Source organism: Haemaphysalis longicornis, unplaced genomic scaffold, assembly GCF_048455015.1.
Source record: "Haemaphysalis longicornis isolate Haplotype H1 unplaced genomic scaffold, Haemaphysalis longicornis Haplotype H1 scaffold_3, whole genome shotgun sequence".
Classification (NCBI taxonomy): domain Eukaryota; kingdom Metazoa; phylum Arthropoda; class Arachnida; order Ixodida; family Ixodidae; genus Haemaphysalis; species Haemaphysalis longicornis.
Window position 1 is genome coordinate 123,900,802 of NW_027526335.1, and position 17,383 is coordinate 123,918,184.

Below are 17,383 nucleotides of genomic sequence, written 5' to 3' on the forward strand. Positions count from 1 at the left end.
GCAGCGTGCGCACCTTTGACGAGGAGCTCGGCGAAGTGCTCGACGGAGGCGTACTCGTTGGTCGCCCTGCAGCTGTAATTGCCGTTCTGTCGAGACGAGAGGCGCTGTAGCGTGAGCGTGGACACGAAGCTGCCTTCGGGGGCCAGGATGGAGATGTCCGGGTGCGCGCCGGGCACCAACGGCTTGCCGTCCCGCAGCCATTCGATGCGGATGGGTGGGTCCCCGGCATGCACGAGGCACGTTAGACCCGCCCGGACGCCCTCGTGCAGGTTCGCCTGGAAGCCGAAGGGCGTGATCTGTGGTCCACCTGCGATTTTGTAACAAAAAGGTTACAGGAACATATAGCAATCCCAGTCAATGTAGTTATAGTGCGCTAGAATATTCCAGAACACTATAATGTAGTTGCAAAGGAGTGAGTGTCCATGTGCACAAAGAGCCCATGTCCTCCCAATACTATTCGCATCATTTACCTTTTTTTTGTCTGTATCTTTTATCGGCTACGGTAACTCTGCACTCAACCTCATTCACACCACCAAGCAAAGGTGACATTATCGGGGAGCTACTTTTACTCGACCTTGCTAAATGTGTAATCAACATGATCTTGGGAATTGGTGCCACGTGGTTGTGCCACATGCGCCACGTGAAGTTTCGCCACCTGCAAAATAGGCAACGTCCGGTAATGTGCACGTGCTTGGACTGCAAAAAAACCCCTGCCAAAACGTCGCTCCGGGAGCCTCTAAACCATGAGGCAACACAGAGCCTTCCAGCAGTCAGCATTGCTCTGTGTCCCATCCGGCTGCCATGTTTTGTGCGCCCTTTATGCCGTTTTTTTTTTTTTGAAGCGACATTTTTATCGAGTCCCTTTGCCATAAAAAGGAGAGAGCAAGTCACAATATAACGAGGATTACGTGGACAGATAAAGGAACCCGTGCAAAAAACATGTACCTTCTTCGCGCAATCATCCTCGCGAGTGCTGGAGATTGCGACATCAGCGGGTACACCAGCGCCATACCTTCACAGAATTACTACACACAGAATTACTATACTCCACAAACAACGATTACACGAATGCAAATCCGGAAGCATCAGCGAGTGGCACGTCCGTATCTCCTTTCATGTACCAGTAGATTGCCGTTCTTAAAGGGACACTGAAGTGATATGTAAACATTGCGGGATTACTTGCGCAAATTGTAGTCCGGAGTCCCCAAGCCATGTTTCGACCACCCTGGGCGCGTTTACGCGATTTTATTTAGTAGAAAAATTATTTCGAAAATGCTGTCCTCCTCTCTTTACGCTCGCCCATTTTCTGCGGCGTTTTCGTGTGACGTCGAGAGGAGCCGAGTTCGCAATTGGCTGCGCTACTGCACGGCTCCCCGGCCTTCAGACAGAGTCAGTCGGCCCAGCGTTTCGTCCGCCGGCCGGCGACGGGTCGTCGCGATGCGTTCGCTCAGTTGAAACGAAGCCAGGACACGTTTGTGAATGGAAGAATGTGCCTTTCTTTACTTGGTTAGTTTGTACACTGTATCTAGCTCCAAGTCAAGGTCGCTTCACACAAGCGCTGCACAAGCGCACATGCGACGCTTCGCTGACTGGTACGCCAGTAGGAAAATATAAGGCCTCTTGAAGGCGGGAGAAGAGTCAGCGAAGTCAATATAGGTACTAAGGAAATAAAATCAACTGATATTTTTACCGTACAGCGTAAAACTAGGGTGCGGGAAGCACTTTTTTACGCTGGGCGAACAAGCACAGCGGTCAGCAGCACGACTACGCATCTGCGAACGCTTTTCCGTCTACGAAAAGCAATTGCTAGACGTGAGCTATTGTGGAAACTCGGGCGACGCTTACTGCACGAGCGCAATACAACAAATAGTCACCTAAGCTGCTTGAAATGCCAAAACTAAATAAAAGTGTAAACTGGTTGTACAATATATACCCTATATTACCAAGGCCAGCAGAGCCCGGCCCGTGGCCGGGTGGCCTTGGGTGCTAGGTATGTCACCGCAAGTATTTTGCAAGTCACGAGTTCGAATCCCCGCGGGTACGTGCTTTTTTTTTTGTAAGTTAACTTTTTCGTTTTCCGCGGATGTTTTCTACGTTGAGTTCACCTTTTTTTGGGCCGCAACGTTCATGGCTCTACGAACTAGTTCACAGAACGCGCGCAGGCTGGCACTGGCGCACTAGCGAGTTCTCGTTGGCGTGCTGTTGCCATAAGCACCGACTGCTTGCAGGCAGTGGGCACAGGCCAGAATGAACAGACCCTTGGCCTGGTGCGAACACGCTTTTTACGATACAGGCATGAGGGAGGCAAGCTCGAAATATGGGGGAAAAGCGCATTACACTTGGGCGTTTGCGGGTACGCGGAGGGCGTTCATGTACTGCGTAGGTCTCTGCTAGTGAATGCTACGATTCCAAGCCCAAGGTCGCGGGTTCGATTCCCGGCCGCGGCGGCCGCTTTTCTGATGGAGGCGAAAAGCAAAAACGCCCGTGTGTACGAGATTTCGGCGCACGTTAAAGATCCCCAGGTGGTCAAAATTAATCCGGAGCCCTCCACTACGGCGCGCCTCATCGCCTGCGTTGCGTCGGCGCGTTAAACCCTACAATCAATCAAATCAAGCCGTCCTGGGAGGCTTATCTTTATGCATTTTTACAGCTGACAACATGGCAGAAGCGCGGTACGATGATTACTGAGTTATTGAGAATGTCCATCCAACAACGCCACCGGTTGTGTTTTACAGAACCGAAACCGAAACTTGTTTGGTTGCTCACCTTGGGCATCGTCCAATCACGGTGCCCGCTCCTCCTAACGTCACAGCTTTAGTTGGTGCGGCCGCCGCAAACCGCGCGTGGTAGTTTTTCTTCTTTCGCGCTTTGTAAAATAATTACCGATTTGTCAACCGGATAAACGATGAAAAGTGTGCTAATTTGAGAAAGTCTACGCAGTGCAAGCAAAAACGGGAGCTTGACAAATTCACTTCAGTGTCCCTTTAAGTGCGTACGAAAGCCAACTTCTGGCGCAATATGATCGGTACATCTTGCTGTGCATAGTATCGATAGTTTCTTGATATTTTCAAGTATCAATTGCTACTGATAGTACAATGGTAGTTGAGAAAATTTGCTATGGGTAACGCTGTCGCTAGTTTGCAAACGGTTGGCGAGCAACATAATACCAGTAGCCATCACGTAACGCAGTTTCCCAGCATTTTTTTCGAAGATTCGCCACGAAGAGAACTGACCTCGATCTTTGTGTAGCCTTTTCTTTTTTTTGCTTTTTCATCAGCTGGGGTGCTGCTGAGAAAATTTAGCAGAGATTTTTAGGGCTTTCTTTCTACTAGGTCGCACACGCGTTGACTTAATTTTATGCTGCTTTTCTTATTTCTGCGCGGCCTGTGGTTGCGTAAACTCAAGGTAATTATACTGAGCAGCGTTTCAAAATCGAGCCAATTACCGCGACCTTTATGCGGAATGCTGATAACCGAGCTTTTTCTTTTCCTTTTAGCGTTTTGGGAATTCTGAACCCGCAATGTAACAGGGATGAAGCTAACACGTTTGCGATGTGCACGGCATGTGAAATGATATGGATTGCCCCGTTTACTGCGACAAGGCGAGCCCCGTTGGGCTACCGTGTGCAAGTGCGACGCACTGCGTGCACCGTAACAGATGTTATCCTAACTATTTTTGGTGTTTGCCAATATATTCTTGTGTCCCCTTTTAGTGCTGATCAGCGAAGCCACGACATGAATTCATGCTCAAAACTTAGAGAAAAATAAGCAGTCGACGCTTGTTCGCTTCCTTGACAGACAGAAAGGGAGAGAAAGAAAGAGCGAGGACTTTGATACTGTGGATGTGCTCTGAGAGGTAGACATGTAGATTTTTTATATGCGCCAAGCTAAGAGCGAAGCCGCAGAGGAGGGGGGGGGGATTATATTTACTTATCGCAATTACTGCGCAGTGACGTTGTAAAAGGCACAAAAATGTCTTCTGTCAATACAAGGGCATCTATGAGATAAGTGTGGTTACAGACAACAGATGTAGCTGTTCTTTTATTGAAACGCCCACAAGAAAAGTTGTGTGGCAATTGGAAGCTAATCTTTACGCCCAGTTTCATTGACTTGTCATAATTAGTTAGTCAACGATAGATGGTTTTGCTCTTTTATGCGACATTCTGTAAAACCACTGTTTCCTGTACTAAACAGCTTTCCTAACCGTCCACCATCCCGGGAAGGCATGTTTGTTGACTTTTTTTGACAATTTTTAAATGTGTAGCGGGAGTATAAGTGCATCTATTGTCTGTTTCGAGAAATAACTCAATGCCGCGCGTGTGGTGCTTTGTGGTGAGGTGCTTTGCGGTGAAGTCCTTTATGTGGATTCCGCAGGTTGATCATTCTGCAAACAGCATTTATGATGAATATTGGAGACCAAATATTCACCCGCGTTGACAAGGGCAAATTCTACAGAATTCAATCAGTTTACTAAGCACTTCTGGCGTCAGGTTTTCTCACATTCGACAAAAAGCAAGAGTGCACTTTTGAAATAGAAGTGCTCCTGATGCACGTGCAGAAATATTTAAATTAAAGGAAATGCAAAACTGTTTGACGCCTAGGAACCTTTGTACGTTGAACAACGCACCCTGGCCTGGGCACAATTCCATTAACTTAGCTGAGGAGCCGAGAAATTGGCCCGGATTGCTAACAAGCGCAAATGAAATCTAGGTCAATAAATCTTCGATATTACACCCACGTGCTGCGCTTAGTAATAACCAAACCAAGTCAGCGCTGTGAATAAATATTCCTCAGGGGACTGAACCATCATCCAGGTAAGCTTTGTACGGAGCTTCTGTATTTCATCACCCCGACCGGTTCCCCATTATAAATCGAGGGCACGCGCGGCGTGCAATCTATTATACAGTCCCTTATTGACAGCACAGCGCAGTCTTCAGTGACTAACGCGCTCATTATGCAAGCACTTACGCAGATTGAAACCAGGCTCCCATTTATTTTGGGTCTGTCGGCGTTGAGGCGCTTGGGGATTTTTAATCTCGGCCGGCCAATTTTAATTACTACGGCCACGCACTTGATAAACTCCAGCCACTCGCCAACGCAGTCGTTCATTTCTTCAAACCGGTGCCGGGAAATACCTAACGTCGTCCGGTAGTAGAATCGCCACTCTAAGTCAGGAGAAAAAGCGCAAAAAAGCTAGACGCGCTACCGCAAAAGCTACAGCTATCGGTACACTCGATAGGTCTGTGTCTGGAGCCACTTGCACTTGGGACCAATGTTCGACATGCGGAAAGACTGAAGGCCACCACGACTGCATAGTGAAGATCGAACACCGCAGATTTTTTGACATGAACGGAGTAGAGAAGTACCCAAAACAAGCGCTTCTGCTGTGAACATCTTTGCTTTGTTCCCCCTTGTCAAAAAGTGGGCTGTTCAATCTTAGAAGCGAGTCAACCACCAGCCAAATAAAGATAAGTCACGGTCTATAGAAACGTGAACAAAAATGTATGAACCAGAGCACACAATGAGGGCAATTTTTTTCCTTTCAAGTCATATTGACGCGAGGTTTAAATACAGTAACTAGGTTTGGGGATCTGGTTTTCCAAATATAACAAATAGCACGTAATATTGTACCTCCACAAACAGCATTTTTAATTTTGCGTGTTCTGGTTGATATCTTCGTCAGAACCAATATAACCAACCCTACCGTCACATTTTATTTATAAAGGGCCTTCAAAGTTTGCGCCAAAAAATAGAACCCGGCTCAAACTTGATTAGGCCGCGGTCTCTCCATCAACACTAAATATATGGTCGCCTGGCACAGTTTGGGAATCGTGATACCTATTAGTAGGTGGAGCTGTTCGCCACGCTTCATTGCATATGGGTCACCCGCTACTGGTCACGTTTTAATAATTGTGCCTTTAATAATGGTAACGGACAAGCCTTCAGCGTGCAAAAGCCAGCTATATGACCGAGTATAGGAAACTGCCTTAAAAAGTCTCATTCAGAACGATTCGGAGAAAAATATCTGGAGAAATTCATAGGCGTATCTACAATCCGTTGCATTCTTATGCCGCCTGCTTTGAGTGTGAGTTTTTTGAAGCCAATGTTTTTAGGTTTTTTTAATGCTCTCCGACGATTTATCTCCAATCACGCTATTATAACGAATACAGGTGAAACTTGCGCAAAATCTTCATTATTGCGGAAATGTGGGGCGTTACACTGTTCGCCATTTTCGGCAATAATTTTATAGCTTTCTTACTTTTCTAGCTTTTTGAAACGTGGTTCAATCATTTTGCCCATTTACGCTATTATAACAATTACAGGTGGAAATTTTGCGAAATGTGCATTATTGTGGAAATGCCATTCCGTATACGTTTGAGAGTTTCCGTAAGTTTATAATATTTCAGTGGTGTTTAGTTTTTAAAAATTGCGTGCCGCAATTATCTCCATTACGCTATTACAACGATCACGTTTAGAATTTGTCCGAAATCTGCAATATGGTAAATGCAAGGCGTTACACGGTTCGCCATTTTAAGTATTTAGTTATAGTTTACGTACTTTCTTAGTTTTTCAAAATTACGTTCGACCAATTATGTCTATTTACGCTATTCAAACGATAACAAGTGGAACTTTCGCGAAGTCTGCACTATTGTGTAATGGGATGTGGTATACGTTTTGACATCTTCCGTAATTTTTTATATATTTTCGTTATTTTTCTCTTTCTCAAAATTTCGTCCGACCAATTATCTTCATTTACGTTATTATAACGATTACATTTGGAACTTTCGGGAAATCTGCATTGTTGTGAAATGAACGGCCTTACGCGTTTGGCCATTTTCCGTAGTTTTTTATATATTTTTTTATTTTTTATATTTCAAAATTTCGTCCGACCAGTTATCTCCATCTACGATATTATTGCGATTACGGGTTGAACCTCGGCGATATCTGCAGTTTTGTGCAAATGCAGGGTGTTCCACAGTCCTGGTTGTAGGGGTACTCGGGAAAGAATGCTAGGCTTTGAAAAATGCACGTGTGCGTTCTTCGCTTTCAATTTCGTACGAAGACAAGAGCCTTCTGCCACCTCTGCCATCTGACTTGGTTTCCTCGCTCTCCCCTCGCCGTTCGTTCTCTTTTCCTTCCTTCTGTTTCCCCGCATGATGAATATAGTGGAGGCGCATTAAAGCTTTGGTCAGTTCAACTTTACCTGACTCGCTTTGTGTCGGGACACCACGCGTATTTTTTGATAACTCCCGTTTTTGTAACGACTGAAACATCGCTAGACATGTTGTTGTGCTCGCTTTTAGCTAGCCTCTCTAAGGCCCAGTTTCTAAAGTGCTGTTTTTCTTTCATTTACTGGAGAAAAAAATGTTCTCCAACGTGTGTTCTAAGTGAAAATACCGCTGTGCTCTCCGTTACGTGGTTACATTTTGCTTCAATATGTCCCAGGTCTGCATGATTGATTTTGAGGTTTAATGCACCGACGCTACAAAAGCGACGCTACACTGGTTTTTTCGCTTTTTGACTTCATCCGAAAAGCGGCCGCCGCGGCCGGGAATCGAAACCGCGTCCTCGTGCTCAGCAGCACAACGCCTTAGGCAATGAGCCACCGCGACGGGTTTTCCGAGGTCTCCTCGGGACTGATTAATATAGACGTGTACGAGCTATGCCAGCAGTTGATTTGCAGCGAAAAAACAGACAGGTGACCGTTTTAAGCAAAGCTTGCTACCACTACCAGCCAACGGTTTTGTCGTCTCCTGAGCCACAAGAAACTCCCAGTCGAGCTGGGAAAAGGGATGGCGCATTTTGGAGGCGACTACGGAGTACGATAAAGAGGAGCGCCGACTTCGCTCTATCCGACGGGCCCTAATGTCCCTCACAGACGGGGGAAAGTGTAGATCCGGCGTTCCCCACGCGCCGCAGCTTGCTCACTCCGGCAGGAACGACGGCGGGACCCTTTCCGTCGGCATTGTCGTCTGATTTAACAACGGTTGTTTTGGCCCTGTTTTGGCGTAGCTTGCCGTCCATTGCGCGGCTACTTCGCACTGCTTGATTAACTTGTTCGACAGCACCTCCCGGGTAACCCGGACCCGACGGAATTAAGTGGTCGTACGGTAAATATACTTTAAGGATTGCGTTGCAAGGCCGGAAAACAAAAAGTAGAGACCATATACAGATATATGTCCGCGAGAGAAACGCTACCTTTTGCGGAGTGCTTGCCACGAATGGGACTCCATTTTCTAAATTGGTGAATACCAATTCGGTTGTCTTATTACAGGTATTGCAAAGACGAAAGTACCAAACTGGTTCTGATAAATATCGATTATAAACCTTCTCTCAGCTTTCTCGCATTTCTCCAGCTTACTAAACTAACTTGATTAAATAGGTAAAAGAGGCAATCACTACGCTCACATGCCGAATTGTTCCGGTGCGTGCGCTAATCTCGCTCGGTGATGGAGCACCGAGCTAGAATATTAGGGTGTCTAGGTTCCGCTGTCTCACCCTTCGAACGACGCGCCTCTCCTTTTTGTGTCCGCCGAAGAATTCGCCGGGCTACAGCGGAAGGGGGCCGAAACGGCTGGGTTCGGGACGCCGCCTCCGTGAATCGCAGGTAATAACTGGAAGAACCTGTGGTTTCACTCTTTGTTGAGCCACGTGTGAATTCAAGTGACGTCGCATGGGAGTCGTTGCGGGCGTCGTTCACAGCTTTTCTTTTCAATCACCTTCACAGCGTGGATTGCAGCCAATGTTTTTTTGACTTGTCGGTGCGATATTGAATGGAGAAACGGACAGACGGATAGACGGAGGGATGGACCAATTTATCCGCGCAGAGGCAGTGCTGGAATGACTGTAGTCTTTAAAAGGTATTGATTGCCTTGTGCGCAAAAACTTCTCCTTTCCGTCTGCGCTGAAGTCTGCGCCGGAAACTGCTCTAGGCTTAACCAGCCGAGTTCCAAGAAAGAGTTGAGGCAGCGGTCGGTCCCATGACTTCGTTTCAGGAGCTAACCAAATAGTGCAGCCTAGTGGAGCATATGCTCCGAGAGAAACAAAATCTTTCCCAGCCACCCTCAGCGAGTAACATGAGCGCTACTGACGTCTCCTCGTAGCCGACAGGTACCTTAAACGCGGCGAAACTCTTCTTATTCTTACCTACCCAGTACAACTCGCAGTGCCGATTCTATAACCTACGCTCCACCTTGTATGACGTGTTGTGGGAGTGCCAGTTTAGCCCCACCCTTACCCCAATTCCTACCCCGTGGAAAAAATAGCAGGATCGAAAACTGGTAAACTCTACCCGGCAGAGACAGCTTGCCGCTGTAACGAAGGTCTAAGCCGTGGTAACGGGCTCCTTGGCACCCTTCGCTGGTGAAGTTTCTTCAGACGAAAGCCGTAGGTGCCTCATCAAACGCGAAAGGTGGCCGTAGTCGTCTTCCTCGGTGGCAACACGTTGGTACTTTAACGGCCACTGCTGTAAAGTGAAAATAAATTCGTTTGCTTTCGAGGGGGGCGCCACATCGGTGACGGTTCCCAAGGCCCTCGCTTCGGGGCGGCTACGGAATATCGACGATCGTCGTTCTTTAAACGTCGTTCACTCGCGTTCTAACCCACGTATCTGGAAAATAATAACACCACAATTTACGGCAAAGATATGTCTTCAATGACTAAGAATTTCAGCTGTTCGATGGCGGTAATTCTTGTTCGCGGATTAAAAAGACGAGTGCAATGCGGCCGCTCCCGCAACCCAGTTCTCGCGATGTTCGGGAATATGAGTGTACAACATGTTATAATGCTAATGCTGTTTAAACACTGCCACCCATTTGTGTTGGAAAATAAAACTTCATTATTTCTGCCATTCACCATGCTAATTGAAGGACAATTTTAAAACGGCCGTGTTTTAACCTTGCCAAACACAGGCTCAGCAGCCACAGGGCTGTCTCATGTTTGAATTCAGGCACGGTAATGTTACTCTAAACCAAATGTCCCCAAATGCCGAGAAATTGTAGAAGGTCACATTTATTAGTAAACCGGATATTTACTCGTTAAACAGGGACGTAAAATGCTTAGATGCGCCGCGTACCCGATTGCTTTGCATGAGAGAAAAACCTGTGTACTATCGGTAATGGGTTTGTGATTTGCTTTCTTCTTGCTGTATTTCGTTTGAATCGTGGTTTCATTTCGCACGTGCGGTCGAGTTTCCCGTATGTGTGATATCTGATGTGTAGAGACTGATAGGCCGCTTGTGTGGGTATTCATAGATTTAATAAAAACTGCCTGGCAGTGAGAACTTGTGTATATTGGCATGATTCTATGTTGTATAGAATTTACGCTGCTTCTCGTTTTAAATGCAGAGCATTTCAGTAACTCACGATGTCACCCGCGTTGTCCCGTCGTAGTCCGCACCGTCGTTGTCCGCACCCCTCCCCCTACACTATATAAAAGAAAATACTATCCGGTGCCAGGTTTCGATCCCTCGACCCTGCGGGCGGAACGCAATGTACATGGTGCTCTACCCACTGCGCCACAGAGCCGACACAGAATGGGACGCTATGAACGCGCCTTATATTGTTGACTCAATCAAATTACTGCTGACGAGCGCTCTCTCGTCAGCAGTTGCCACAAGTTTCATTATGAACAGTACCGAATTAGCTCAGCTTGAAGTTTTAATAAACTGTACATATAATAATAAACTGTACCCAGGAGGGTGGAATCGAATTAACGCGGGCAAGCAACAAGGTTGGAAGCATCAATGTGGCTTGCAGCATCGCGCGTCGGCGACGGGCGAGGGCATGGAAGCCACGTTTACGGTTGCCGCTTGTACTCGTGAGGGGATGCCACGTATCGGCGCAGACTCAGGTTTGGGCGCGAAAAGCAGCAGCGGCGGGAATGTTGAAGCTTGCGTGAGCGCTTTTAGCTTTTCGTTTCGCAGAATTCCGCGCACTGCGCGTGAAAGATAGCGTACTATTGTGCTTCTGGTTATGAAGTGCCCAAAATTGCTGCCTGCCACGCTGCAAGTCGAATCCCTCGAAACCTCCGGACATCTGCTACCACGAGTTCCCAGCCAAAGAGCGATTCCGAGACGCCTGGCTGCACAACATCTCACGTCAAGGGATCAACAAGGGCAGCCATTGGAAGCCAAGCTCAAGATCGGTCATTTGCTCGCTCCACTTCAAAGAGGATGACTAAAAGGTGGGATTGAAGCGGAAGCTGCTGCTGGAGACAGCTGTGTCGACAAGATTTCCGTCGTACCCAACGTACGTGGAGTCGGGAAGCCCAAAAAGGAGGAGGGTGCTTATTCGGCCCCTGGTCAAGGCGTGTGTGTCGGCATCTCAAGTACGCAATCAAGGGCAAGTCAGCACAATGGTTGCAGAAAATAAAACGATTGAACGTCCAATTCTGGGCCTAACTGGTAATGAAGAAAGACGTCAACCGCACTCACCGGCAGAGAGAGACCCAATCCTGTACGCTCTCACAGACATGCAATCATGCGGCCAACGTAATTTTGAGACTCGAGAATGCCATACTTCGTTCGATCTGACAGGCTTTTTCGATAACACCAAGAGAAATGCCCGCCACCTTAAAAGGAAAGCAAACAGACTGAACGAAAAACTACAAAAACTGCAAGAACGGTGCGACGAAATTCGCGAACAAGTGAACACCTTCGAGGAGGATCGCGCTGTACAGGCAGTCCGACACAGCGGACAAATTTGTAAGCTTCTTTCAAACACCGTTTTCCCACACTTCGCAGACTGTCCGCTGAGGTGGTGCGCCAGCAACAGGGACCCGTACCACTGTCATGAGCTGTGCGAAATGTTCTTGATAAAGCTATTGATGCCGCTTCTTGTCAACTGGGCTGGCGACGTTAATAGCTCTTTGGAGAATCTACTGAAGCTTTCGATAAAACATTTCTCGCCAAAGGTTTTCCGCTTATAAAGCTGATTGCCGGTGAACCATAGGCGAAGAGGACTTACATGTTTTCTGACAAACCCAATAAATCCCCCTTTAAATGTTTTAAATTTACCTTTTTGTGTCCCAGCGACATAATACAGTTTAATGTACCTTCCAACTGTATATTACGTTGTCCAACTAGTGTAAACTGTATATTACGTTGCCCAACTAGAACGACTGCCGCAGTTTTACAGCATTCCAACTGCATCCTGTACTCCTATCCGTCTTTTCGTTCCCATGTAGATAGTGTTCTTGTTGCAATAAATCAGTTCATAGTTGCGTTCGCTCTGTCCACTTCATTCGTGGCCCTCCATAGTTTTGTTTACCCTGTAACCTAACGCGCAGTCTAACAATATTTTCAAAGCAAATGAACCGATGGACCCTAATAAATATTAAGATATTTTTTTGAAAACGGAGTAAAGTAAGTTGTGAAAATATCCAGTCACATTTGTCAAAACGCGTATTGAGAAATGGGTGTGTGCGACACAGCATGAAATGTTTATGTAATTTTTACGTACGCGCAAGTTATGAGCGGTTACGTAATATACAGATGTGCGTTTGCTCAGACTAGCTTGCCACACCAAATAATATTCCTGAAAGCCTTGGAAAAGTCTTTAGAAAGAAATCCGCCTATTTCGCTCGACGTTAGCAATGCGCCACCTTCTAACGTCGCATGCGGCGCGCTAGAAGGAAAACAAATGCAGCGCTGTGCCTACTTCAGAAATACTAGTTAGTGCGTGGCGCCTATATTGTGAGTTTCCGCCTCACGAATCACCGTATAATATTAAAAATTATGAAGATGCTGACTTCGGCCATCGGCGCAGTCTTGAACAACGTACACCGCATTGAAACCGTGACCACTGCCGGCAGCCGCCGGTCTTCTTTCACCGATGACTAGCGCCACGACTGACTCTGCGGCTGAAAGGTAAACTAACGCCGTGACCGGCGGAGAGGCGCGTTCGGCAGGCCGGACCTAGTTTCCATCGAGCGGCAATATTCCCAGCACGAGGGTCACCGATGGCGCTCTCATACCAATCGCGTTAGGCCCCTCTTCAGAGAATACGTCGCTATTTGCAGAGTAAGGATGTGTCGAGTCGAGTAGGGTCTGGTCGGGGGTTCAGGGCGATGAAAGTACAGTGGCGATTGAAAGCCGACATGTCCAGACCAAAGAGGCGGAGGTCAGCAGGAAGGCTTGACTGACAATGGGGGCATCGGGGAGCCAGGTGCGGTGTGTTCCATTCAGAAAGCGTTTTCGGTGTGAAGGCAGAGTTTGTCATAAATTTGTTGATGAACATCTTGCCCCTACGTGGTAAGGGCGGAAGTTTACTGAGCTAGCCTATAGGAGTAACGTTTTTAGTCGTTGCGTCTATCTACGTTTAGTCGTTGCGTCTATGTACTTTGTAGCAATGAATCCGCACCGACGGAGATTGTGTATTCGATCGAGGTGGTTCCTCGGCAAAGACCAGCGGAGCTTGAGTTAATAAACATTCCTGTGCGGCCGCATGAGCCGCCTGGTTACCGGTGGAGTTCGGCTTGTTGCCATGTATCCAGTCAAAGCAGACAGTGATGTGGTTGCGTTGAAGAATTTGCACTTGGTAGAGAATTTCATGCACGATGGGGTTAGTGTTGTTAGAAGAGTCAAGTGCCTGTAGGTCATAGTAAGAGCCCGTGATGTGTCGAAGCGAAGGTTGGAGAGCCACAGTATTGTCATACAGGAAGTATGATACAGCAGCGCTGAAAGCACGCTGCTTTGCTTCAAACATTGTTAAGGTGGGGTACATCATGGTGCAATATCCCAGGCAGAGCAGGAAGTTCAGGGCATGTCCGTGCAAGGCAAACATATTGAGAGGTCACGCTGGCATCAGTGTATATATGGACTGCGTCGTCCTGCTGCGCCGATTGCATCTGGAGAATGCGTTGTATACGCAACTGAGGGTTTCTGTGTTCGATGGTGTGCGAGTGCGGCGCTAGTGACGACATCCGGTCGTGTCCAAGGTACGATAGGGTACCATCCGCATAAATGGTGAAGCGGGCCATGGTTTCAGTGTCGAGCCGGCGTGCTACCCGGGACATTGCCAAGATGAACATTAGGGGTGCCAATATTGAGCCCTGAAGGACTCCTCTATCCAGGTAGTAAGTAAGAGAATCCCATCGCGGGTGAGACCCCTGCAGTCGTATGGGCGTCTTTGCAAGAAATTACGACTGCAGGTTTGGACGCGGCTGCTTGGGTATGCTTGGGCTAGTTCTTTAAGTCTCACCACATGGCTAACGTTGTGAAATTCCACCGCCTGGCTAACATTGTCAACTGCCTTTCGAAGATCGATGGCCATTACGAGGCCTGCATGTCCTCTGTGGCAATGAGGCCGGTTCATGGCCCGCCGTAAAGAGCCAAATGCTGTCGTGCGTCCCTAAGTTTGGTCGAAAACCAGCCTTGGCAGGGTGAACGTAAGCTCGCACGTATTCAAGGTACTGGATGATGGGAATATTGAATATCCTTGCGATTACTTTGCAGAATACCGGTGTTATTAAGATGGGGCGCATATTGTGAAGATTATTGGCTGGCTTCTTTTGCTTTAGTGTGGCGAAAATGAGTGTAAGCTTTAAATTGTCGGCAACGAGACCTTGTTGACATAACGAATTATTTTGAGTGAGTGGGTGGGGCAGCCCCGCTGGAGGGAGGTTACAGAGGTGCTTTCAGGTCACTTTGCCGAGTCCGGTGGCAGACTGAGGCCAACCCAACGTTATAGCAGTGCGGAGTTCCACCATAGTAAACGGGAATCGAATTCAGCATCAGGATTGTCGATGGGGGTAATGGGCAACGGAGGTGAAGGTAGCGTAGAAGCCATAGAGATAAATGTAATATGCCGTTTTTCCTTATCACTTGCTGGTGCGGTCTGGATGAGGGTCTAGAACAGCGGCTTGAGGCCCTTGCTTTTGCCGCTCACATTCCGATGCGGTTTTCATAGGCCCGAGAGCCCTCGCTCGTGACTGCAATCGCTACACATTCTCGGCTAGGAATCTTTATTTAGTTGTCGCTGAAAGTCTGAAATCAGGCGATATTGCCACAAATCTGTTGTAAATCTCTGTGTCTTTTGTCGTTATGCCAGTAAATGCGAGTAAACTCGTGCACTCTCGGCCAGAGGTTTGCAACATGCTTGTACATATGTGGAGTGTCATCCCGGCATTGGATGGACTATTGCGCTTGCACAGATGAAGTAACGATCAAGTCGCAAAATTCGCCAAACGGAACGGTGGGTTGGGGGTTAGTATATTGCGTCGAATTTGTTCCAGTCAGCCCTGGTGACTGCTTAGGCCGGTCTCAAGATCTTGCTCGTTAACCTGATGAGGATTGGCAGGTGGTCGCTGCCCCAGATAGTGGTATATGGAGCCCACGCTTGCACAAGTCCGGCCGTCTCCCGGGAGAGGTCGGGCGAAATGTCGCGTTGGGCTGCGGGAAGGTGGATGCGAGTAATTGCGTCTGGGTCGTTGATAAGATGAAGACCTGCTGTTTCTGCAGCATACTCCAAGGCTTTAACCTAGGGTGAGTTTTGTTGTATATCTGCAAGGCGTCGGGGGCATTGAAGTCTCCACCCAGTAAAAACGGGGTGTCTGGAAATCGGGACGTTGAAACATGTAACCTGGTGAAGGAAGCAGCGGTGGTGCATGAGTTAGTTGGCTTGAAATTGGCGGTGGCCACAATAGTGCGTTTTCCTTCTGGTAGGCGCGTATGCACTGCCACTACTACGTGATCTGCCGAAGAGAAAGCAGGGTCTTGTATTTGCTTATTTCCCAGAGATGAACGGACAAACAAGGACAGTGACATATTCAGGTGGCGACATTGTCTGCTGATTCCGAGTCGCCGGTGCAATAGATGGGTTAACAAGAGTAATATTGTTGCGTCTTAGTAGACGGAGGTGTATACAGCAGGATGGCGATGCACGTATTTATTAGGCGTAGCGCTACAGAAAAGAGTACAGGGAGCCGCGATATTCTAACCGCGAGTCTCAGCGAAGAAGGCTGAATCAGTCTGGCTTGCGAGCGTAGGACCCACACATTTACGCCGTAGTCTTCGGACAATTCGCTGGCCAATAAGCACGGTACCTATCCCTCACTGGAGATTGCACACTGCACGACGATCACACACACCACAAGCAGGATATTGCGGCTTCACCGATATCCAAGCGAAATTTACCCCCCCCCCCCCCATCGAGAAGCATCGTCCCGATGCATGCAGAGCTATCGAAAAAAATGAATGCGCTTGCGGCATGTCTGTCAACGTGTGAGCCAGGGCTTCATACGCATGACATGAACGACGTCAGGGCGGCGGTTAGGCTGGCGTTGAGAAACGATTCATTCGTCCACAGCCTTCTAGGTTGCGGCGCCAACGTGGCGCAAGACTCTATAAGGGCCAAAAGAGCGTTTGAGGAGCTTTTGAGAGAGTCCTCGAAGTCGACCAGGAGCCGATACTCACACTCGTTCACCGGGTTTGAGATCAGCTGTCCAGTGAGGGAGGTCGTAACGCTGCGTGTCATAGCGCCAGTTGGCACGCCGCTTGCGCTCCTTCCGTAAACTCATTTAGCTGCATGTTGTCGTTTCTGGTGTCATCGGGCAGAATTGTGCCCAACATCGTGGTCACGGATCGGCCATAAAAAAGAAAGAGCGTTGTCATCCGGGTCGTATCTTGTTGAGTCCTATTATAGGCAAATGTGACGTATGGCAATACGGCGTCCCAGGTCTTGTGCTCGGCGTCCCTGTACATACTCAGCAGATTCGCTATTGCCTTGTTGAGACGTTCAGTCAAGCCGTTTGTTTGCGGGTGGTACGCTCTTGAAGTCCGATGTGAAGTGCCACTGAGGTGACTCACTGCGTCAAGCCCAGCAGTAAACGCTTTGCCTCTGTCCGTAATAACAATGGCCGGGGAACCCTGGAGGAGGAAAATGCTGGTAATAAAAAACTCGGCAACCTCTTATGCAGCTCCCCGTTAGATAGCTTTTGTTTCGGCATACTGAGTGAGGTAGTCGGTGGCGACTAAAATGCACTTGTTTCCCACGGACGACGTCAGAAATGGTCCGAACAGGTCCTTCCCGACCTGTTCCAACGGCTTCTCGGGGATTCATGGCATCTGCGCAAGGAGGGCCGCATGCCTGCAGAAACTTTCCGCCAGTAGTATGACTTTTGGATCCTAGTCAGGGTACGGGGTAAGCCGAGCTGAGCCGTCGTCGGATCATCACGGCAGACCTGCAGAACCTCGTTGCGAAGTACTGCGGGAAAACTAAGCATGTAGCTATGGCAATGCGGAGAAAAGTTTGCTCTACAGAGGACACCACCGCAGCGACTGAAGGATGATAGCTCTCTTGAAAATGCCCGCGGTACAGTGAGCGAATGTCCCTCCCAGAAATCAATCAGCGGCCGTAGCCCGCAGTCCACCCGTTGCTGCTCTG

At 48.2% G+C, this 17,383-nt stretch overlaps 1 protein-coding gene across 1 annotated transcript in view; it reads right to left on the minus strand.

Annotated features, from left to right (window-relative positions):
* The window catches only part of LOC144175068 (cell adhesion molecule Dscam1-like), a 322,844-nt gene that overhangs the window by 70,977 nt on the left and 234,484 nt on the right, over nucleotides 1–17,383 (minus strand). Inside the window, exon 10 of the mRNA XM_077704109.1 lies at nucleotides 14–307. Within this exon, the coding sequence (XP_077560235.1) occupies nucleotides 14–307 (294 nt within the window). The remainder of the gene's footprint in view (nucleotides 1–13; nucleotides 308–17,383) is intronic.